Raw genomic sequence first — 26,427 nt, forward strand, 5'->3', positions numbered from 1 at the left:
CATTTCATGGAAGCTGCTTTTATACCCAATCATGGCACCCACCTGTTCCCAATTAGCCTGTTCACCTGTTGGATGTTCCAAATAAGTGTTTGATGAGCATTCCTCCACTTTCCAAGTCTTTTTTGCCACTTGTGCCAGCTTTTTTGAAACATGTTGCAGGCATCAAATTCCAAATGAGCTAATATTTGCAAATAATAACAAAGTTTTACAGTTCGAACGTTAAGTATCTTGTCTTTGCAGTCTATTCAATTGAATATCGGTTGAAAAGGATTTTCAAATCATTGTATTCTGTTTTTATTTACCACTTACTCAACGTGCCAACTTCACTGATTTTGGGGTTTGTGTATATATATATATATATATATATATATACCGGACAATGTGTGTTCTTTACATTAAAATTTATTTTTTATTTATATGACTCATAGATGTAAAACATTTTTAAAGAAAGATTAGTTTTTTCGGTCCATTACGGGGTTTGAACCCACATCAGTGGTGTGAAAGGCATGTGTGTTATTCTCTAAGCCAAACTGCCTGGCTGTCTAAATGTTGACCAAATTAAAATATTAAAGGGAGCGATTCAGTGGAAGTATTGCTTTTTTGCTAATTTTTTACGAAATGTTTTTTTTTTATACCACAACAAATATATTTTTTGATAGTGTAGACTATCTACTTGCAGTTAAGGTTATTTTAGGCGAAAAAATGAAATGGCAACCTTAAGTGAGAATGGTGGGATGAGTACCAATTATTTTGTACAATATTTTGTGTCACAGTTTGGTGGTGGCGAACCCCAAGATGCAGAGATGGCGGCAGGCTTGGTACAAGAAAACATGATTTAATCTAACACTATTACCAAAAACAAACAAAAGGGTACAAACAAAAGGCACGCACAAGGCGGGTAACAAACTTGGCTATGAACAAAAACTAGCACAAAGGCTAACTGCGGACAAGAAACAAAAACACTTACTGTGACACGAAGGAACTAACACTTACGTGGCAAGAAATGAGACTATGGCATGAGCAGAGTGAACAGAAGTAGACAGCTACAACGACAAGTATAAATGACAGGTAGTAGCGACAATAATCCAGCACTGACTGGAGGGCAAAGCAGGACTAAATAGTAGCTGGCTGATTGACACCAATCAGCCACAGGTGAGGAGAAAAAGCACTCAGGGATACAAGCAGGAAATAAAGACAAAATAAGAGCACTGACAGGAAATAGACAGACACAGAGGAAAAACTAAAACATAACCAAACTGTCAGGGGCAAGCCTGACATTTTGGAACATTTTTGAATACTGTAAAAACTGGGAATTATTTGGGATAAAAAAAACAAGTTTTATTGTCCTAATTAAGACAAATGTTTTAATGGCGGAATGGTTGAAATGAGTTGAAAAATGGTGGAGGACTCGTCGAAAGAAAAGAAGGGCAACAAATCATGAAAATTATAATTTGTTGTAAAACCGTTAATATTGGGGAACGTTTGTTGGATGAGCATGCATGTCCTGGAAGCGCTGAATGTTTTGATGCTTGAACGGGATCAATCGGATGAACGGTTTGGGAGTTAGAGACGGACGAAAAACTCTACGAAGGAATAATAATACATTGAGAAATGTTGGTGTAAAATAATACAGGTATTCACACAATTAGCATGTTAGCTGGATGTGCAGTTAAGCAAGGTGTGTTTTGAGCAGCGGCCACTGAAGTGAATGTGACAGCGTATCATAATTCTGACGGTCAGCTGGATAAAAAAAATCAGATAGTGGTGTCTTCAGTCCAGAATCTACCAAATACCAGTACTCATTATTAGGGTATTGCAGCTCAGATCGGTTCCTGGTTTGGATCAAGCTTCCGAATGTTTGATGGAAGTCGAAGCGGCCGCAGGCACAAACTGGGAGCGACGTTTCCGTCAGTCTTCACCAGGAGAGCTGTGGCTACAGATGTTGCTTACCACCACCCTAGTGAGAATGTGGTGTGGATGATTGATGGCTTGTCAGTTCTCACTGTAAAGTGCTATATAAATGTAATCCTTCATTATAATCGTACATCCTGAGCCGTGTCAGAGATGTTTATCTCCAAACTAGAAATCGATCGATTATCGTCTCCCTTGCTTATCTTTTTGCCGGGTAATCCAGTTATTGTCCTTCATCCCTGGCCTATTCCCGCTCCCGTTTTGTTTGTTTGGGCTACTGCAGAGGAGCGCCACAAGTTTCATGTTCCGCGATTCGATCAAATAACAACGCGACAGAGATGGACGGACATGAAGACGACAGAAAATATAACTGTAGAGGTTGCCTCTACGGGGTTCCTCGGACCACCACACACTGCCACGAGAGCCCGGATTTCAGGGTGCAACACTTGTTTTATTTTCTTAAATATTGCTTGGCTTTTGCTTTCCAGCAAAATGTCTCTTTTTGTAGTCCGTGTCTCTCTCTCTCTGACTCCCACTCCAACTCCCCCACCTTGTCTCGGTCCGGCTGCTGCTAATAAAGGCGACAGGTGATTAGATAACAATGCCCACCTGGGCCATCTACTCACCTGTTGCTATCTTTGCACAACCCGTTCCACGGCAGGCCCGCAGGCCACACCCCCTCCACAATAACCAAACTTTGTGTAAATATCTTGAAAAACATAATATGGTTATATAAGAAAAGAAGAGCAGGCAGCAGCTCTCACATTCCCATACTTTCTGTAACATCCAGAAAGGAATTATGTCAGCCATCTTGAAAAATGTCTCAACTATAATCTACGTGAAGTAGCCCAGAATTATTTTTATTTAAATGTTGTCAATATTTCAGGAAAGCTTACAATATATTAAATCCATAAACTGTTATTAAATGGAGTAGATGGCGAGTTATTGGGATTTTTTTTTTTAACCAATTCTCCCAGGTTATTTTCCATATTTTAAAATGCAAATGTTGATGCTCCTCGCATGCGGCTCTTTAGCGCCGCCCTAGTGGCTCCCTGGAGCATTTTAAAAAAAGGATTGCAAATGGAAAAAGATGGGCAGGGGGAAGTTTTTTGTTTTAGTATGTTTTTTGTTTGAGGACAAAAATGACACAAACCTTCCCAATTGTTAGAAAGCCCACTGTTGAATATGTTTGTGTGTATGCTTCACTGATGAGAGTATTTGGTGAACATTGTTTTGTCCTACTAATTTCGGCGGTTCTTGGACTGTGACGCAACAGTTTTTAAAATCTTCCACTCCTTCTTTGTCTCATTTTGTCCACCAAAATTTTTATACTGTGCGTGAATGCACAAAGGTGCGCTTTGTTGATGTTATTGACTTGTGTGATGTGCTAATCAGACATGTTTGGTCGCTGCATGACTGCAAGCTAATCAATGCTAACATGCTATTTAGGCTAGCTGTATGTAGGGCTGCAACAACTAATCGATTAAAATTGATTATAAAAATAGTTGGCGATTAATTTAGTCATCGATTCGTTGGATCTATGCTAAGCGCATGCGCAGAGCCAATTATTTATTTTTATATATATTTTTATTTTATTTTATTTTTATTTTTTATTTTTATGAACCTTTATTTATAAACTGCAACATGTACAAACAGCTGAGAAACAATAATCAACATAAGTATGGTGCCAGTATGCAGTTTTTTTTCCAGTAAAATACTGGAAAGGATAGAAATGTAGTTTGTCTCTTTTATCCGATTATTAATCGACAGATTAATCGATTATCAAATTAATCGTTAGTTGCAGCCCGAGCTGTATGTACATATTGCATCATTATGCCTCATTTGTAGGTATATTTGAGCTCATTTGATATCCTTCACTTTGATCGTCTTTGTACACAATTTAGTTTTGCATGTCTCATGACACATTATCGGTATGTAATATTGGCTGCATTTCAGATAGTTGTGTGTGCCATGTTGTTCCAGACCACAGCAAACACCTGCCGTTTCCTTTAACTTGGACACACACATCTAAACCTTTGGCCATTAAAAGCCAGTAATTTCCAGGAGTTATCTCACCCTCTGAGTAGCCTCTGATTTACTAATGGTTTCTAATGTTGTAAAAATGTGTAGAATAAATATTACATTTCAACATTTCTGTCAATGAAGATTTGCTTCAGCCTGCGACACATTTAGTCATTTTGATAGTAGGCTAATATAGACACTTACGTCATGTGTTGCCTTCATTATAAGACTTATATACGGCTTTTCATTTTTTGCGGCTCCAGACAGATTAGTTTTTTGTATTTTTGGTCCAATATGGCTCTTTCAACGTTTTTGGTTGCCGACCCCTATCTTAGACACACGCAATAAAGGAGTTTGATGGGTTTTTTTGTTGCTAAATTAAATACTAATAATAATAATGATATTATCCCCTCAACTCCCCCAAAATGGATTAACTCGCTGGAATAAAAAAGACAATATAACATACATCCATAAACGTGGACGCATATGAAAAAGTGCAATATATTTATCTGTACAGTAATCTATTTATTTATTTATATATATTTATTTATTTTATATATATATTTATATATTATTTATATATATTTATATATTTATATAACACCTTATTGCTTTTTTATCCTGCACTACCATGAGCTTATGTAACGAAATTTCGTTCTTATCTGTGCTGTAAAGTTCAAATTTGATTGGCAATAAAAAGGAAGTCTAAAAAAAACAAAAACATTATGTCGCTACTGCTGCCACCTTCACTACAAAATAATGTGTTGGAAATTTTAATCAAAAATGACCTTTCTCTATTTTTATTGAAGGCTCGAGCAGTTCAGTAGACACAAGTCACACGTATGGCAAGCATGTGTGCCCCCAAGGAGGGGCGCTTTGTTCTTTATACACTGAGTACCAGACGGGTCGGCAGGGAGAAGGCGCGTGACACAACAAGTACCGAGCATTAGACAATGGTGCACTGTTAACCATAATGGAGAATTTCACATACTATTCATGTTTCAATAACTTTTACTGCAAATGAATATCCGCCCCAAATATCGCTGACTACTATTAATCGGTATCGGCCCTGAAAAAAAAACATATTGGTCGATCTCTACTCCAAACTGTTTGTGTTTTCCAGGAACGTTGAACCAGGACAACTGGGCCAAGAAGTTTCCGTCATGCAGCAGCGCCAAGCAGTCGCCCATCAACGTGGAGGAGAACCTGGCCCAGGTCAAGCTGCAGTACCAGAAGCTGAGGCTGGAGGGCTGGGAGAACTTGACGGGGGAGCGGACCACCATGAAGAATGATGGCAAGACCGGTAGGGGCGAGGCACCTACTTATCTCCACCTTATGTTATCCTCCTCCCTTCAGAGGACACGGACTCCCCTTGTTTCCCTCTCCCTTCCGTCCTTTTGTCCAGGCTAGAGTTACACTCGCCACCTTTTCCAGATCGCGTCTCTCCTGAGTGGCATGAAACACGAGATTGTTAAGCGAAGGTGTAAGCAAGGTTGACGTTGTCTTTTTTTGTGTGTGCAACTTGAAAAGTCTTTGTTAGAGCGCCAGACTGTGGGACAATGGAGCAGTTCAGGCAAGGGAAAAACCTCACTAGTTTTGATGGAAAAACTCAAAAAGTTGAAGTGGATATTCATGTTTTGAATCCGATTACCGTTTTTTTCATCGTTTGGCCGGGCTCCAGTGCGTCTTATATGTTTTTTTCCTTCATAATTATGCATTTTCGGCAGGTGCGATTTATACTCCGGTGCGACTTATACTCCGAAAAATACGGTACACGGACTAACAGTAACAGTGAATATATACACATGCCTCGTTATATTGCGTTTGATTAGATTGTTGTTTATTGTCTGCCTTTGTATATATTCACAACCAGCTCAGTGGCCTTGTGGTTAGTGTCCGCCCTGAGACTGGGAGGTTGTGAGTTCAAACCAGTGACGTGCGGTGAGGTTGATGGCTGGTGAGGCACTGACTTCATCACAGTCAGATTTACAAACATATGAACCCTAAAGAGTATCTTATTCACCATTTGATTGGCAGCAGTTAACGGGTTATGTTTAAAAGCTCATACCAGCATTCTTCCCTGCTTGGCAATCAGCATCAAGGGTTGGAATTGGGGGTTAAATCACCAAAAATTATTCCCGGGCGCGGCGCCGCTGCTGCCCACTGCTTCCCTCACCTCCCAGGGGGTGATCAAGGGATGGGTCAAATGCAGAGGACAAATTTCATTACACCTAGTGTGTGTGTGACAATCATTGGTACTTTAACTTAACTTTAACTTTACACATACAAACTGTAGCACACAAAAAAGCACTTTTTTTTTTTTTTTTTTTTTTTTTTTTTTTTTTTTTAATGTCCTGTCCAGCTTCTCAGGCAAATCATATAGTTGATGTAGATGCCCATGTCGGCTGTTCAGATTTACTTTACAAAAGAGAAGTGTAGGATACTTCTCTTGTTGCCTTATTTGTATTTGACTTTATTAAATGTATTTATATTATCATTTAGTGCAGCCGGGCCGGAGCAGGAGGGGATAGAAAGAGAAAAAAAAAGAAGACAGAGGGGGAAATTGTGGGGACAAGAGGGGGATTAGACAGAGAGACAAAAACAACAACAGCAAACAACAACAACAACAACAATAGAGCAACATCAGCAAATATGACATGTACAAATATGATGGTAAAAGTAATAGCAAATAAGCAGTTAGCGAAAAATAAAAAATAATACAGAAATAACAATGAGCATTATTACACTACAAATGGATCAATACAAATACCAATAGAAATAGCGCTATTGATAATGAACAATACCAATAATTTACCTTTATTATCAACAATACAGTTGTTTAAATGCAACAATACATATACATAATGATAACTTGAGATACGAAAGAATGCAGAAAAATGGAGGGGGAGAAAGAGAAGCAACCTACCGTACATTAACCTTGTAGATTGTTATAGTCACAATAGGTTAAGCTTTGTCAGTGTGCCATGTGTTACACCCAGTTTACCCTAGGGCAACAACGTTAATATATGTTTGATGAAACGTGATTATGTGCATGAGTGTAAGTATGCATATGTACTTGTATATGTACAGAATGTGTATATGTGTTTGTACAATGAATGTATATGTACAGAATGTGTATATGTGTTTGTACAGTGAATGTATATGTACAGTATGTGTATGTGTATGTTTGTATATTGAATGTGCGTGTGGATGTACGAACATTAGGTAGGTAAATATGTACTGTATTTGTGTATGTATGTGGGAGCGTAGGTACCTATGTACGTATGTGAGCATATGTGAATTTGCATGTACAATACATTCGACTCCCAGAGTGCGTGGGAGCCAGAGCACGGCCCCATCACCCCCGAGAGCCCAACCCACAAACAGGAGGCGTGGTGCCCAGGGAACCAGGGACCACCGCCCCCACGCAGCCAAGCCGGCCAGCGACAGGAACCCCAGAGCCCGACCCACCGTACCGCCCACAAGGGCCAGCAGCAGGCCGCAGACAGACGCACCCGGCAGAGGACAGGGCACGAGAAAAGCAGGGGACAGCCAGACCCCAAGCCAGCGAGAGACCACACCCCACACGGGCAGAAAGGCGAGACGCCCCGCCCGAGGGACCCAGAGACTCCCCGCAACCGGACGGGAAGACCGCCCCCGCCCCACCGGCAACCGGGCCCCCACGAGCCCACCCCCCACCCCCGGAGAGCGCGGCGAGGCCAGCCCCCGGCCACCCCACCCAAATCGGCCGCCGCAGGACCACCCAGGCACAGGGCCACGGGAACCACCCACCCCACCCGCAGGGACCCCAACGATGGAGATGGAACAACCAGCAACCGCCCCGCCGAGCCCCCCCCCTGAGGGAGGGGAAAATTAAAAAATAATATTAATAAAATATATTAAAAAATAAATAAATAAATAAATAAATTAATTAATTAATTAAAAAAAAAAGAATTAAAAGAAGATCACAGACATGCTGACAAACAAGGTCACTACCCCAGCAACTGGCCGACTCGCAGCACCTCGGAATACCTTGCAGCACCAAGCTACCACAATAGACGCAGGGACTAGGCCCAACAGGCCCCAACCAAGACGGGCACCCGGAAGGGATGGACAGCGGGACCCAGGAGCTCCAGACACGCAGTTCGGATGCAGTAGCCTGAGGCGTCGACCCCCGTCTGACAGGCAGGCCCAGAGCGTACCCCCAGAAATATACATACATACATACATATATACATACACATACACACATACACGTATACATACCCACACATACACATATATACATATACATACACATATGTACACATACACATATATAAACATACATACATACACACACATATACATACATATACACAGTTCGTCAGCCCCGACAGCCATCACGCGCGCGCGCTGCCATCAGTCACAACTTCAGCCACACCCCTGCACCAGACCCAGCAGCCACGGGCGCCCACACCACAAACAAACGGCAGCAGAAACAGCAGCCGCAATAACCCCAGACAGCCAGCACCAGCCAATCAAATCAAAGCGATCAAAAAAAAACTGCGACCAGCAACCACACGCCACCAGGGCCATGGAGACCAGCCGGCGCCAGCCCGCCGGTCAGCCCGAACGCCAACACGCAAACAAGAGACACCAACAACCCCCCCAACCAAAAGGCCCCCCACCCCAACCCAAACCCGCACAAACACACCACCGCCCAAACAACCGAGACACAGCATCCAGACCAGACACGGGGGCTGCGCCGCCACCACACCAAGTCACCAACAGAGACCCCACAGCGCAAGGTCGGGCCACACGGGCACGGACCCCATCCAACAGGAAGTGAGACCCGCGCGACGCCACACACAAATAAATAATACGATTTAAAAAAAAAAAATAAAAATAAAATAAATAAAATAAAATAAAATAAAAAAATTTAAAAATAAAATAAAATAAAAATAAGTAAATAATAAAAATAAAAATAATAAATACATTAAAAAAAAATATATATATATAACAATAATAAATGAATAAAAGCCTGGCAGGCCACCAGACCGCAGTCCCCGCCGGCCGACGAGGCAATGAGGGGTGCGCCGAACCCCAAACCCCCCATGCATGTGTACAAGGCCCCCAGAGTGTCTACTGTGTAGTTAAAATTAGGAGGTCAGCCGTTACAGCCGACCTCCAGTCCCTATTGATGTGTGTACTGTAGCGTGAGTGAGATATGTATGCTTGTGGGAACTAATAATGCGATTAAAATTGGGGGACATCAAGGTCATGGTGGGTCCCAACCAAACCAAGCCCCCCAAATCCTAAGTGTCTAATATGCAGCTAAGATTGAGGGATGGACGAGCAGGGGACAAGACAGGAGGACTGGAGCCCCATTGGAGGCATCCTCAACCCCCCGCCATGCCTCCCCGCAGGACAATCCCCAAAGTCCTATATATGTGTGACTGTGTGCGCTATAAGTAGGAGGAGTAGAGGGCCCGGACATCCCCCCAGTCCACGCGGCCGACAACCAGGAACTACGGCCAGGAGGCCGCCACCCCCCGCCACAGCCCGTGACCCACACCAGACCACTTTAACGTGACGCCACGCGAGCCCCTCCCCCCGCCAAACAAAGCCAGCCCCCGCCCGCCCCAACCCAACCCTGCAGAGCCCATACCGGCAACCAAACGCAGAGAAACCGCACAGCCCCCACGCCCAATGCAAACACCGCATCCCGGCCATCCACACAGCAACGTGCCCATACGAGTCCCGGCCAGGGGAAGGAGCCCCCCAACGGGGAAAGAAGCCAATGCATCCCGCCCGCCCGCCAGCCCCCAAACCAGTCGGCAAGCCAACGCCAGCCAGCCCCACAACCCCACAAGCGCACAGACACCAGCCACAGTCCCCCAACCACTCCAACCCAACACAGCGATGCCAACCGCTGGTATCACCGCAGCAACCATCACCACCACCGCCCGTCCGCAGCGTAAACACCCGCGGCCGCCGAAACCAAAACAAAAAAGCGACCGACCCCGTAAACCACAACAACGCACACCCCCGGCTACCACCGAGGCCACCAACCCACCTACCCCAACTCATCCACAGCCAGGCCAATTGAGCCACCGGACATCCACACCCATGCACACACCTACACATTCATATACACATACATACACACATACATATATGCATATACATATACATACACATCCACACATATACACACGCATGCATATACATATAAACATACACATCCACACATATATACACATTAATACACCCACACACATATACATAAGCCCACATATACACAAACACATACATACACAACACACACACAAAAAAAAAATAAAAAAAATAAATAAATAAATAAATAAATACAAAATTAAAAAAAAAAAAAAAAAAAAAAATAGAAAGAAATAAAAATAAAAATAAAATAAAAATAAACCCTTTAAATAAAATAAAATAAATAAAAATAAACAAGAGGCCTGGTCGCCAACAGTGCCCAACGCCACCAAACCCCGCAGCCCCTCCCGCACGTCCAGGCCCCCCCCGCCCACCACCCACCAGGCATCCCATCCGGCAAAAAGCCATAAGGGCCCAGCCCTGCGCCCACAGCCGGCATGCCACGGCACCTCAGCAGACCCGGCGCCGCGATCAGCAATGCACACCGGGGCAGCGACACATACATATGTACCTACATACATACACACAGATTTCACCATACATATATACAAACGTACACACACCCACATACACGCGTACCCATATATAATTTAACAGAATAAGTTAAATATATTAAATAGATTAAAAAAAAAAAAAAAAAAAAAAAAAAAAAAGCACATTTAATAAAAAATTTTTTTATTATGGTCTTACCTTTACTTATAAATGAAGTCCATTCGCCGCTGTTGTGCTGGATTAACGCAACCCCTGACAGGAGTGTTATATCAACTAAAGCCCTCACTTAAACTTTCCACGTGCAAGATTGAATCTATTTAAAAAAGTGTAAACGAGGGTTTATAAATGTCGCCTATACTGTATGAAACTAAAAAATAACAAACACGGAGGCTCCAGTTTACACGAGGACCACTTTATTTACCTTCTTTCAAAAACTTCCGCTCCACTCCAACGTGTCATCACTTCCGCTCTTAGCGCCTTCAAAATAAGAGCTCAAGGCATATACTGTATAACAGCGCATAACAGGAACTTAACATCACAAAGAGGAAAGCCCATGAAAATAGGTTACAAAAGTTATTTAATAAGAAGCCAAAAAGTGCAAAAACAATAATGTTCGTGTTGGAGGAGTTGTGAATTAGGTGCACCTGCAGTCTGCAGGTGTACCTAATGTTGTGGCCCTGCAGACATTCACAACTCCTCCAACACGAACATTATTGTTTTTGCACTTTTTGGCTTCTTATGAAATAACTTTTTTAAATAGATTCAATCTTGCACGTGGAAAGTTTAAGTGTGGGCTTCAGTTGATATAACACTCCCGTCAGGGGTTGCAATCTACGGCGGGGGTGCAGGAGGCGGGATTACTGGAGCCTCAGCCAGTGCGTCTTTTGCAGCCGTTTTATGATCGCTCAGCACAATAAATACTTTACACACATACAGTTGTTGACAAAATACACTGTACATTATATACCTCAGCTAACTAAACTATGGAAATGTATAATATAGTTCATATAGCAATACGGTCTCACTGCACAGCAGGCAGCCGAGTCCGCAATCCATGTTGAGGCACAACTGAGTGACGTGCCTCAACTGACTGCTCTTCTCAGTATTTGAACGGCAAATGTGAAAATTCAGCGATTTTGAATAAAAATATACTAAAACTGGTGAAGTTAAATGGAAAATAACTTTATAGTATAATCACTGGATACATATGACAATTTAATAAAAATGTTTTCTTTTTACATTTTTTTTCTTTCCATGATGGCAGGTGAGGCCCCGTCTCACCTGCCTCTAGTGACTGCACGTCACTGGTTCAAACCCTGGCCGAGTCATACCAAAGACTAGAAAAATGGGACTCATTACCTCCCACTCCGTATTAAGGGGGTGGAATTGGGGGTTAGATCAACAAATGATTCCCGAGCACGGCCCACGCTGCTGCTCACTGCTCCCCTCACCTCCCAGCGGGTGAACATGGGGACGGGTCAAATGCAGAGGACACATTTCACCACACCTAGTGTATGTGTGGCAACTTTAACTTTAACTTTGTAAAGTGGTATTACTTTGGCAATTTTCAAATGGTCTGGAAATATTTCAATAATTACAGCATGTTTACAACCTTCTGAATATGTTTTTCAACATTATGAGAGCCCTCTAGACATGATAAAACGCCCTTCATAGGGGTGTCATAAAAAACTCCTCAGAAAAATCAATTAAAAAAATAAGTCAATAACCCCCCCCCCCCCCCCCCCTCACCCCCCACCCCCAAATTCTGTCTTGTACCAGTGGGTCCATGACGACGACTTCTGTTTTGTTTGATTATCCGTTTTACTGCCGTGTCACAGACACTCATAACTACAGATGTCCGATAATATCGGACTGCTGATATTATCGGCCGATAAATGCTTTAAAATGTAATATCGGAAATTATCGGTATCCGTTTCAAAAAGTAAAATTTATGACTTTTTAAAACGCCGCTGTACGGAGTGGTAAACGGACGTAGGCAGAAGTACAGAGCAGTTGCGTCTCCCAGTCATACTTGCCAACCCTCCCGATTTTCCCGGGAGACTCCCGAATTTCAGTGCCCCTCCCGAAAATCTCCCGGGGCAACCATTCTCTCGAATTTCTCCCGATTTCCACCCAGACAACAATATTGGGGGCGTGCCTTAAAGGCACTGCCTTTGCGTGCCGGCCTAATAGAATAGAATAGAATAGAAAGTACTTTAATCACATAATATCTACGGCTTTTCACACACACAAGTGAATGCCATTCATACTTGGTCAACAGCCATACAGGTCACACTGAGGGTGGCCGTATAAACAACTTTAACACTGTTACAAATATGCGCCACACTGTGAACCCACACCAAACAAGAATGACAAACACATTTCGGGAGAACATCCGCACCGAAACACAACATAAACACAACAGAACAAATACCCAGAACCCCTTGCAGCACTAACTCTTCCGGGACGCTACAATATACACCCCCCGCTACCTCCTACCCGCCCACCTCAACCTCCTCATGCTCTCTCAGGGAGAGCATGTCCCAAATTCCAAGCTGCTGTTTTGAGGCATGTTAAAAAAAATAATGCACTTTGTGACTTCAATAATAAATATGGCAGTGCTATGTTGGCATTTTTTTCCATAACCTGAGTTGATTTATTTTGGAAAACCTTGTTACATTGTTTAATGCATCCAGCGGGGCATCACAACAAAATGAGGCATAATAATGTGTTAATTCCACGACTGTATATATCGGTATCGGTTGATATCGGAATCGGTAATTAAGAGTTGGGGAATATCGGATTTCGGCAAAAAAGCCATTATCGGACATCTGCGGCTAATACATGGGGGGAAATGTTTTCCTCCGATTTAGTGGGTGCGGCTTATATATCTGTGCGCTCTATAGTCCGGAAAGTACGGTATTTCTTACTCCACAACATTGGCAGCCCTTCACACTTTATCCCACTCAACCCACTTTCATTTGCTGGGGATGCCAGAGGACAGCATGCCAAAACTCCTTGTCTCGGAATTCTGATTGGGCATAGTGTCTTATCTCAAGCGCTTGGTTTATTTGAATATTATTTGCATATTTAAATAGGGGCGTGTACAGTCAGTGGGATTTTCTGGATTTGAGCATATGGCATTTTTTTGTAGGAAATCCACACAACTTCAAACACATGAGGCCCGCGGGCTTTGGTGGTTTATGTCATGTTCAGGCACGCATACATTAGAGGCATTAGAGCCATTAAGAACTTTCCTGTTCCGGAGTCTGGCGTTAGCAGTTGTGCAACACAAGGCGTGTTTGGAACAGCAACGTTCAACGACATTGGTCTTGATGATTTCACAATAAAATGCAGAGGCGCCGTAGTACCCTGACTCACCAGAAAGGTGTCGAGGGGGCTTGTGAGCTAACAGGCGTTTGAATGAATGCCAAATGGTGGTTTAAGTTTAGGTGATAATACTTTTACAACAAAGTAAGTTTTCACCTAAGAAAGATTGGCGCTTGTACTTCACACACCAATAAAACACAAATGTTTTTAATGTCGGGATTCAGACGTCTTGATAACAAAGTGAATTAGTCTGTTCTTTTTGTTATCATTTGAATGATCAACTCACCCCTCAACAAAAATTGACAAGATCTCGACCCAGAACGTTTGTTGCCGGACACGCGATGGACTCTTGGGAGAAGTGGTGGCTCGCGTGCCTGGCGATCCTTCCAGTCGAGGACCTATTCAGAATCGTGATAACAGGACTGTTGCCCTGGCGGATCGTCAAGTTCGGAAGATGCCCCGAAGCTGCCACAAATGATTGAAGGATGGCCATAGCTGTGGGCACTCAGACTTTTGTGGTTTCTGGACTCAATCCCAAACTGGACAACATCTCGGGGAAGCTGTCTGCTCTGTAAAGCGAAGTTCCGATCAATTTCAGGACCCTGAATGGACAATTGGAGTGAAACGTTTGGATTTGTTTTCGCTTGCTGAAACACAAACATTCTGAATTGGGTTTTACTTTTCTCCCCCTGGCCGGAACGGCGTGACAAAGTACGAGACTCTCTCAGAGGACAGCACAGTGAAGAAGCTCCAAATACCTTCCCCGTCTTTCATGGACACACACTTTTATGTGTTGACTTTTTTTTTCGGACCGACTGGCTGTGCTATCGCTATAACACTTTGCAAGAGCGCCAAGGTTGGAAGACACGCAACTTTTCAGGCTTACATAAAAAATACTCGACACTTTTTCCTGGTCTCAAATTGAGTCCCCCCACCCGTTGGAGCTTAGTTTGGGAGTTGCTTTTTGCGCCTCCTCCCCGTATGTTTACCTTTTTTCCTACCTGTCCTACCCATTAGTCATGTCTTCTTGGGTGGGTTGTACTCTAAACACCTTTCATTGTACTTTTAAGCGCAATGACAATCAAATTCAACCTATATTAACAGTAATTAGAGCAAGGGTTCTTACCCTTTTTGACTTCGGGGCCAAACTTTTCCACTACAGAGGGGCCCGGAGCCTAATCAAATATTGTCAAAATGTTTTATTTTTTACATACAATTATGTATATAAATAAACTACAGTCAAAAATGTTTAAGTGCAAATGAAAATACAGTTTCACTACTTTAGTCATAGTTTTTGCGCTTAAGAAACTAACTTCTTCCCTTTGTTTGAAATTTACAAAAATACAAGATAAAAAGACTGGATTTTAGAGAAAAAAATACTAAAAACTAGTGAAATTATCTGTCCATGCAGCTAATTAATTTTACTTGATAATAAATCCTAAATTTGGACTTTTATATCTAGAAATTAGCAGGACTTTTCCGCTAAAAAGGTATTTTATTCTGAAAACATGCATTATTTAACTTGTAATTCTTAAGCATCTTTAATTTAAACAAGATGTTCTATGTGGGGAAAAGTCAACATAATTTATTTGAATAGTTATTTTCTCAATTTCAACATTTTTAAACTTGAATAGACAAATTTTAAATATGTATGCTAAAATCAATGACTGAAGACAAGTGAATAGCTCTTAAGTCTTGGGCAATTTCTTGGAATTGAATTTGAAATCTTGGCAAGCGGCAAATAATTTGCAGTGTAATAATAATAATAATAATAACTGGGATTTATATAGCGCTTTTCTAAGTACCCAAAGTCGCTTTACATGTAGAACCCATCAATCATTCACACCTGGTGGTGGTAAGCTACTTTCATAGCCACAGCTGCCCTGGGGTAGACTGACGGAAGCGTGGCTGCAATTTGCGCCAACGGCCCCTCCGACCACCACCTACCATTCATCATTCAATTCACCGGTGTGAGTGGCACCGGGGGCAAAGGGTGAAGTGTCCCGCCCAAGGACACAACGGCAGCGATTTTTGGATGGTAAGAGGCGGGCAGCGAACCTGCAACCCTCAGGTTTCTGGCACGGTTGTCTCTACCCACTACGCCATGCCGCCCCTAGTGTACTGCCACAAGTGGTGGAAAAGTGTATTGCAACTGAGCCCAAACGGACCAACGCTGTGGCCCAACAGTGATACCCGGCCCTATGTTAAGAAACACTGTCAGAATAATTGTACCTAAGTTATCACAAAACTTTGTGTTTCAATGAGTTCCCGGCGAGCAGACAAAAGCTGTCTTTAATCCTACCAAGCAGAAGGCTTGTAAAACTCCACTGTGTAGGATGGGAAGCAACATGAAGGTGTTCTGTTTCTTTCATGTATTGTAATCAACAGAAAGATATCGTCTTGACCCGAGATCTACAAAGCGAAGAGGAAGCAGGACCAAACTCCCCTACAGGCACCGCTTCTTTTGAACTGTTTTAATCAAAGGCGATGGCTGTTTACGACCCCCGTACCTTAGAAACAGCTGTTGCCATGTAATCAGGGAAAGTCCAAATAAAAGAGGAGGCGTACAATCTTTCGCCAGAGCGTGGTGAGGCTTTAAAAAGAGTACAGTCCAGACGTCTCTCCTCAATTGAGCCAAATTTAATTCTGTCTCTGTTTAATTCCTTGCTTCTTGTCTTGTTTAATAAATTTCATCAGTGTTTGAACCTGACATTTTCTGAATTAGAGAATTTGAATTTAGAGTAAAAAACGAATGCGTCACCAGCCATAAACCTCACTGGAGCGCTTTTGTTGGAAACACATTTTTGAGCCTCAATGAACGAGTACAAAGAAACCTGTCAAGAGACTCAACACAAATCCATCAGCTTGAGCCCGAGTCAATATTTGTTGTGTTGCCTGCGAACAAAGAGTCAGTTAGTGACCTTATTTAAACAGAAAGTAGACGCATTGAGAGTCATCTCTTTTGCAAGGAGGTCCTGGCCAGGATAGCCGCAAAATTACAGTAGAATCCTCATAAAATAAACCTAGAAACACACGAAATACATGCAAAAACAAGCATAAAACACTAGGGCTGTCATCAAAAGATAAAGATTATGATTATGATAAACAATTCAATGGTCTGTTTAGACTCGAGCTCATTCGTATATGCTCACAATTTTGGCTGTCGCAGGTGAGCCATTGCTGCCTTGCCACAAAGGTGTCTCTATTTAGTCAAGTTTGATGTCCTCTTGGTGCTGCGCCAGAGCCTTGAACATCACAAACTGTGTTTCTTTTCAGGGGGAATAAGTCGCAAATCTGATCTTTCTTTTGTCTATATTCAATCAATCAATAAATCAAATTGGATTTATATAGCCCTTAATCAATTGCAATAACATCCCCTGATCTAAACCCACGTTAATGTGCCAGAACTATGGACGGGTACTGGGCACAGTTCCTCGTACCTGGGAATCGATACCTGTACTCAGCAATACCCATTTTCAGTACTTTTGTGTGTGTTAATAAATATAACTTATAAGTATTGTGCTTATTACGCGCCAGATGTTTGATAGTAACGTGCGTCTTAGTTGTAGTTTGTTTTTTTTAAATCGCCATGTAAAATTGCTAATGCTAATGCTAGCATGTCAGATTTTTTTTTTTGCAACAAAATTACCTGATTGGGGTATTTGTTTTGTTTATATTATCACAGTTCTGAGTCTCGTTTTCAAGTATGACAATATGTTGCAATTACAGTTGCACGTCCAAGACGCTAGATGGCAGTAGTGTGTAGTTTATGGTGTGTTGTCTTTTGTTGCGCCCTAAAACGTGTCAATACTGTAAGTGTTGTTCTTATTACGCACCAGATGTTTCCTGGTAACATGCATCTTAGTTGTAGTTTTCATTGAAATCGCCATGTAAAATCGCTAATGACAATCGGTAGCATGTCAGATTTTTTTATTGCGACAAAATGAGCTGATTGTGATATTTGTTTATATTATCACAGTTCTGAATCTCATTTTCAGGTATAACCATAAGTTGCAATTACAGTTGCACGTCCAAGACGTTAGATGGCAGTAGTGCGTAGTTTATGGTGTGATGACAAGTCAGTTCAGGTTTTGCTGAATTGAGGCTTTTGTTGCACCCTGAAAGTGTTAATACTGTAAGTATTGTACTTATTACACACCAAATGTTTGATGGTAGCGTTCCTCTTAGTTGTAGTTTTCATTAACACAGTTAAAGGTGATGGAATCGCCATGTAAAATCGCTAATGCTAATCAGTAGCATGTCAGATTTCTTTATTGCAACAAAATGACCTGATTGTGATAACTGCTGTCCAGCTATATATATATATATATATATATATATTAATCACATTTGTGAGTCTCATTTTCAAGTATGACAATCGTCAGAATAATTGTATCTAAGTTATCACAAAACTTTGTGTTGCCATGAGTTCCCGGCGAGAAGACAAAAGCTATCTTTGATCCTACCAAGAAGAAGGCTTGTAAAACTCCACTGTGTAGGATGGGAAGCAACATGAAGGTGTTCTGTTTCTTTGATGTATTGTGATCCACAGAAAGATTTTGTCTTGACCCGAGAACTACAAAGTGGAGAGGAAGCATGACCAGATTCCCCTCCAGGCGACCTTTTCTTTGAACTGTTTTACGACCTTTTCTTTGAACTGTTTTATGACCTTTTTTTTTTAACTGTTCTGTAACCAAAGGCGATGGCTGTTTATGACCCCCCGCCCTTAGAAACAGCTGTTGCCATGTAATCAGGGAAAGTCCAAATAAAAGAGGAGGCGTACAATCTTTCGTCAGAGCGTGGTGGAACCGTACAAAGAGTACAGTCCAGACATTTTTCCTCATTGAGCCAAATTTAATTCTGTCTCTGTTTAATTCCTTGCTTCTTGTCTTGTTTAACACATGTCATCAGTGTTTGAACCTGACAACAATAAGTCGCAATTACTGTATAGTTTATGGTGTGATGGCTAATCTAGTCTTATGTTGCGCCCTAAAAAGTGTTAATACTGTGAGTATTGTACTTTTTACACACCAAATGTTTGATGGTAGCGTGCCTCTTAGTTGTAGTTTTCATTAACACGGTTAAAGGTGATGGAATCGCCATGCTAATTAGTAGCAAAGCTCATGTATGTTAGCAAGAGGCTAGCGCATTTTTGGGAAAGTGATAGCCTTGATTTACTTATGGTGCTCGCCTGTATATTGGTTGGGAACATCTCTGCGCTGCTGACCCGTCTCCGCTCGGGATGGTTTCCTGCTGACCCCACTGTGGACTGGACTCTTACTGTTATGCTGGATCCACTATGGACTGGACTCTCACAATATTATGTTAGACCCACTCGACATCCATTGCATTCGGTCTCCCTAGAGGGGGGGGGTTACCCACATATGCGGTCCTCTCCAAGGTTTCTCATAGTCATTCACATCGACGTCCCACTGGGGTGAGTTTTTCCTTGCCCTTATGTGGGCTATACCGAGGATGTCGTTGTGGCTTGTGCAGCCCTTTGAGACACTTGTGATTTAGGGCTATATAAATAAACATTGATTGATTGATTGATTGATGGTGGAGCGTCAGTTGCTTTCTTGGCATTGACAATTGCAACATTACTTTGAGTCCGGAACTGCGGCTGAGTCCGCAACCGGGCACATTTCGGTCAACTTTGAATGTGACACGTTCGAGGAAGCGGAGCTTAAAGAGCATGACAGCGTGTACTTTTTAACGTCACACCCCTCAATTGTTGCCCGTCTGTGTTGTGTATGTAGTGGCAGTGCACTTGGACGGAGACTTCTACGTCAGCGGGGGGGGCCTCAGGTCAAAGTTCAAGGCGGGGCTCATCACCTTCCACTGGGGGAGCTGTAACGCCTCCTCCGACGGCTCCGAGCACAGCTTGGATGGCGTCAAGTACCCCCTGGAGGTGAGACACGGAAGTACACGGCTAAGCACCTCGATGCTGCTAACGAGCGCTAACGACCTTTCTCGTCCTGTGCCACAGATGCAGGTGTACTGCTACGAGCCGCTCCGCTTCGATTCCTTGGAGCAAAGCATGAAGGCCGGAGGCCGAGTCACGGCCCTCGCCGTGCTCTTTGAGGTGCGTCGGTGTGGTCACGTGACTTTACACGCTGCTCAGGTGACCATTTATGTGCAAATGAGGTTCCTGGCATGAGCTGGCAGAGCGTGTTTGTGGCCAGAGGAAACAAAAGTTGAAACTTTTTTTTAAAATGGAGGACAAAGACGGAACATGAAACATGAGTCGCTGTTGGCGACCACGGCACAAAGCATCCAGCACCGCCCATGGATCAAAGACCGTTTCAATAGAAAACACCTTGGTTTTCTTCAGTCATCCTTACGTTTCAAACCGATCTAAATGTTCCAATTAGAAATGAAGTACATCCAAATCGTTTGTTCTCGATGCCCAAAATATGAAGACTAGAACACATTTTATAGAGAATAATGTATTGACATTTAGATTTAACATTTAGATTCAACATTTAGATTCAACGTTTAAATTCAATATTGAGATTCAACATTTAGATTGAACATTTAAATTCAACATTTAAATTCAACATTAAGATTCAACATTAAGATTCAACATTTAAATTCAACATTGAGATTCAACATTTAAATTCAACATTGAGAATCAAAATTTAAATTCAACATTAAGATTCAACATTCAGATTTAGATTCAACATTTAAATTAAATTTTTAGATTCAACAATTAGATTCATCATTTAAATTCAACATTTAAATTCAACATTAAGATTCAACATTTAAATTCAACACTGATATTCAACATTTAGATTCAGCATTTAAATTCAATATTGAGATTCAAAACATTTAGATTCAACATTTAAATTACATTTTTAGATTCAACAATTAGATTCAACATTTAAATTCAACATTTAAATTCAACATTAAGATTCAACATTTAAATTCAACACTGAGATTCAACATTTAGATTCAGCATTTAAATTCAATATTGAGATTCAAAACATTTAGATTCAACATTTAAATTCTACATTGAGATTCATCATTTAAATTCAACATTGAGAATCAACATTTAAATTCAACATTGAGACTCAACATTTAAATTCAACATTGAGAATCAACATTTAAATTCAATATTGAGATTCAACATTTAAATTCAACATTGAGATTCAACATTTAAATTCAACATTGAGATTCAACATTTAAATTCAACATTGAGATTCAACATTTAGATTCAACATTAAGATTCAACATTAAGTTTCAACATTCACATTCAGATTTAGATTCAACATTTAAAATACATTTTTAGATTCAACAATTAGATTCAACATTTAAATTCAACATTGAGATTCAAAACATTTAGATTCAACATTTAAATTCAACATTGAGATTCAACATTTAGATTCAACATTAAGATTCAACATTTAAATTCAACATTAAGATTCAACATTTAAATTCAACATTGAGATTCAACTTTTAAATTCAACATTTAGATTCAGCATTTAAATTCAACTTTGAGATTCAAAACATTTAGATTCAACATTTAAATTCAACATTGAGATTCAACATTTAGATTCAATATTTAAATTTAACATTTAGATTCAACATTAAAATTCAACATTCAGAATTAGATTAAACATTTAGAATTAAATCCAACATTTAGATTCAACGTTTAGGGGCGGGGGTAGACACCGATGATCTTCTCTGCTGTCCTGGTTGTGGGTTGCAGTCCGCGTGTTGGTTGCAGATCCGAGCCGACAGTGATGGAGGTGTAGAACATGACCAGCAGGTTCTCTGCTGCGCCTTCTTCCTGTTTGTGTCTATGTGGGAGGTCCACCTCACGTCCCGTGAGATTATGGATCCCAGGAACCTGAACGAGTCCGTGTGTGTGCTGCAACATGTCTGCCAAACGCCTTAGCGCTTGGAATGTGTTGTTGTGAGTCATTCCAAGTTGCCATTGTGTTGTGGTTAAATGTTTTCAGCTGGAGAAGGTTTGTGATGTTTGGTCTGGTGGCCTCGGGCGGCGCTGGCGTGCTGGAACCAGCAGAGGAGGCCATGTTGGAGCACAACAACTATTAGTGTTACTACCTGAGCGCTGGTGTGTGTGGGAGGAAGGCAGGTCAGGTGGTCTTTGTGCTGCGTTCGAGGCCCGCTGGGAAGTTGGAAACGTCCCACTTGGAAGTCTGAGGTCTCAAACGTTGCAGCGAAGAATGAATCTCTCAAGTTGTGTAGGAACACATGGGAGATCTAAGGAAGCCCTTTTTTGCCACTGATAAAAAATACCCCGATGGTACGTCCTGATTATGAGACAAAAAATCATAATTATGAAATAAAGTCATAATTATGAGATAAAAAGTCATAATTATGAGATAAGAAAGTCGTAATATAATTTCGACTTCAATCTCATCACTCTTATCATCATTTTGACTTTTTATCTTATAATTAAGACTTTTTATCTAAAAATTTCGACTATTTCATATTTTTGACTCTTTATCTCATAATTATGACTTTTAATCTCATCATTTTGATTGATCTCATTTCGACTTTATGTCATATTTCGACTTTTTATCTAATAGTTTCGACTTTTTATCTCATAATTGTGACTTTTTATATCAAAATTGTGATTTTGTATCTCATAATTTTAACTTTTTATCTTATATTTGTGACTTTTTTGTCTTATAATTATGACTTTTTATCTCATAATTGTGAGTTTTATTTTGTAATTGTGACCTACAATTTGTATTTTATTATTTTAACTTTTTATCTCATAATTATGACTTTTTTTCTCAAAATTTCGACTTTCTCCTATTTTCGACTATCTCATAATTTCGACGTTTATTTAGTTTGGACTTTTTATCTCATGATTATGAGTTTTATCTAATAATTTGGAATTTAAAAAAAATAATCTTATAATTATGTCTTTTTATTCCATAATTATGACTTTTTATCTCATAATTGTGACTTTTTATCTCATAATTATGACTTTTTAATAAAAAGTCACAATTATGAGATAAAAAGTCGAAACTATTAGATAAAAAGTTTTTATGTAGTAGTTTCGACTTTTTATCTCATAATTGTGACTTTTTATCTCAAAATTGTGATTTTGTATTTCATAATTTTTACTTTTGATCTATTTGTGACTTTTTTGTCTTATAATTATGACTTTTTAATCTCATAATTGTGACTTTTATCTCATAATTGTGACTTATAATTTTTATCTCATCATTTCAACTTTTTAGCTCATGATTATGACTTTTATCTCATAATTATGACGTTATCTAAAAATTTCGACATCCTCCTGTTTTTGACTATCTCATAATTTCGACTTTTATCTCATTTCGACTTTTTATCTCATAATTTCGATTGATCTAATACTTGTGACTTTTTTAAATCTCATAATTATGACTTTTTATCTCATAATTTTGACTTTTTATCTCATAATTGTGATTTTTTAACTCAAAATTTTTATTTTTTTATTTCATAATTTTAACTTTTTATCTTATATTTGTAACTTTTCTGTCTTATAATTGTGATTTTTTTTATCTCATAATTTTAACTTTTTATCTTATATATGTGACTTTTTTTGTCTTATAATTATGATTTTTTATCTCATAATTGTGACTTAGAATTTGTATCTCATCATTTTGACTACCCGCCTTCCGCCTGAATGCAGCTGAGATAGGCTCCAGCACCCCCCGCGACCCTGAAAGGGACAAGCGGTAGAAAATGGATGGATGGATGGATCTCATAATTTTAACCTTTTATCTCACAATTATGACTTTTTATCTAAAAATTTCGACTTTCTCCTATTTTCGACTATCTCATAATTTCTTTTTATCTCATGATTGAGTTTTATCTCATAATTTCGACGTATCTAATTTACTTTTTTTTATCTCATAATTATGTATTTTTATTTCATAATTATGACTTTTTATCTCATAATTGTGACTTTTTATCTCATAATTATGACTTTTTATCTAAAATTTTTGGCTTTTTATCTCATCATTTCAACTTTTTATCTCATGATTATGAGTTTTTATCTCATACTTAGTTTTAATCTTATAATTATGACGTTTTATCTCAAAATTTCGATTGATCTAATAATTTAGACTTTTTAAAATCTCATAATTATGACTTTTTATCTCATAATTTTCACTTTTTATCTAATAATTTGGACTTTATTATCTCATAATTATGACTTTTTATCTAATAGTTTCGACTCTTTATCTCATAATTGTGACTTTTTATCACACAATTGTGATTATGTATCTCATAATTTTAACTTTTTATCTTATATTTGTGACTTTTTAATCTTATAATTATGACCTTTTTGTCTCATTATTGTGAGTTTTATCTCATAATTGTGACTTAGAATTTTTATCTCATCATTTTAACGTTTTATCTCAAAATTTCGACTCTCCTATTTTTGATTATCTCATAATTTTCGACTTTTTATCTCATGATTGAGTTTTATCTCTGGAATGAGAATCAGCACCTCCAAGTCCGAGTCCATGGTTCTCGCCCGGGAAAGGGTGGAGTGCCATCTCCAGGTTGGGGAGGAGACCCTGCCCCAAGTGGAGGAGTTCAAGTACCTCGAAGTCTTGTTCACGAGTGAGGGAAGAGTGGATCGTGAGGTCGACAGGCGGATCGGGGTGGCGTCGTCAGTAATGCGGATGCTGTATCGATCCGTTGTGGTGAAGAAGGAGCTGAGCCGGAAGGAAAAGCTCTCAATTTACCGGTCGATCTACGTTCCCATCCTCACCTATGGTCATGCGCTTTGGGTCATGACCGAAAGGACAAGATCACGGGTACAAGCGGCCGAAATTAGTTTCCTCCGTCGGGTGGCGGGGCTCTCCCTTAGAGATAGGGTGAGAAGCTCTGCCATCCGGGAGGAGCTCAAAGTAAAGCCGCTGCTCCTCCACATCGAGAGGAGCCAGATGAGGTGGTTCGGCATCTGGTCAGGATGCCACCCGAACGCCTCCCTAGGGAGGTGTTTAGGGCACGTCTGACCGGTAGGAGGCCACAGGGAAGACCCAGAACACGTTGGGAAGACTATGTCTCCCGGCTGGCCTCGGAACGCCTCGGGATCCCCCGGGAAGAGCTGGACGACGTGGCTGGGAAGAGGGAAGTCTGGGCTTCCCTGCTTAGGCTGCTGCCCCCGCGACCCGACCTCGGATAAGCGGAAGAAAATGGATGGATGGATGAGTTTAATCTCATAATTTCAATGTATCTAATAATTTTGACTTTATTTAATCTCATAATTATGACTTTTTATCTCATAATTTTGACTTTTTATCTCATAATTTTAACTTTTTATCTCATAATTGTGGCTTTTTATCTCATAATTTAGATATTTTTTTTTCTCATAATTACATACTTGCCAACCTTGAGACCTCCAATTTCGGGAGGTGGGGGGTGGGTGCGGGGGGGCGTGGTTGGGGCGGGGGCGTGGTTGGGGGCGTGGTTAAGAGGGGAGGAGTATATTTACAGCTAGAATTCACCAAGTCAAGTATTATATATATATATATATATATATATATATATATATATATATATATATACAGGTAAAAGCCAGTAAATTAGAATATTTTGAAAAACTTGATTTATTTCAGTAATTGCATTCAAAAGGTGTAACTTGTACATTATATTTATTCATTGCACACAGACTGATGCATTCAAATGTTTATTTCATTTAATTTTGATGATTTGAAGTGGCAACAAATGAAAATCCAAAATTCCGTGTGTCACAAAATTAGAATATTACTTAAGGCTAATACAAAAAAGGGATTTTTAGAAATGTTGGCCAACTGAAAAGTATGAAAATGAAAAATATGAGCATGTACAATACTCAATACTTGGTTGGAGCTCCTTTTGCCTCAATTACTGCGTTAATGCGGCGTGGCATGGAGTCGATGAGTTTCTGGCACTGCTCGGGTGTTATGAGAGCCCAGGTTGCTCTGATAGTGGCCTTCAACTCTTCTGCGTTTTTGGGTCTGGCATTCTGCATCTTCCTTTTCACAATACCCCACAGATTTTCTATGGGGCTAAGGTCAGGGGAGTTGGCGGGCCAATTTAGAACAGAAATACCATGGTCCGTAAACCAGGCACGGGTAGATTTTGCGCTGTGTGCAGGCGCCAAGTCCTGTTGGAACTTGAATTCTCCATCTCCATAGAGCAGGTCAGCAGCAGGAAGCATGAAGTGCTCTAAAACTTGCTGGTAGACGGCTGCGTTGACCCTGGATCTCAGGAAACAGAGTGGACCGACACCAGCAGATGACATGGCACCCCAAACCATCACCCAACCATGCAAATTTTGCATTTCCTTTGGAAATCGAGGTCCCAGAGTCAGGAGGAAGACAGGAGAGGCACAGGATCCACGTTGCCTGAAGTCTAGTGTAAAGTTTCCACCATCAGTGATGGTTTGGGGTGCCATGTCATCTGCTGGTGTCGGTCCACTCTGTTTCCTGAGATCCAGGGTCAACGCAGCCGTCTACCAGCAAGTTTTAGAGCACTTCATGCTTCCTGCTGCTG

The 26,427-nt window shown here is 40.6% G+C and overlaps 1 protein-coding gene across 6 annotated transcripts in view; it reads left to right on the forward strand.

Moving 5' to 3' along the window:
* The window catches only part of ptprz1a (protein tyrosine phosphatase receptor type Z1a), a 138,990-nt gene that overhangs the window by 48,294 nt on the left and 64,269 nt on the right, over nucleotides 1–26,427 (forward strand). For all 6 annotated transcript variants that reach the window (XM_061924698.1, XM_061924697.1, XM_061924699.1 and 3 more), the window contains exons 3-5: nucleotides 5,057–5,236; nucleotides 19,674–19,825; nucleotides 19,904–19,999. In XM_061924698.1, coding sequence (XP_061780682.1) covers nucleotides 5,057–5,236; nucleotides 19,674–19,825; nucleotides 19,904–19,999 — 428 coding nt within the window. The remainder of the gene's footprint in view (nucleotides 1–5,056; nucleotides 5,237–19,673; nucleotides 19,826–19,903; nucleotides 20,000–26,427) is intronic.

The sequence above is a fragment of the Nerophis lumbriciformis genome, linkage group LG29 (assembly GCF_033978685.3).
Source record: "Nerophis lumbriciformis linkage group LG29, RoL_Nlum_v2.1, whole genome shotgun sequence".
Lineage (NCBI taxonomy): Eukaryota > Metazoa > Chordata > Actinopteri > Syngnathiformes > Syngnathidae > Nerophis > Nerophis lumbriciformis.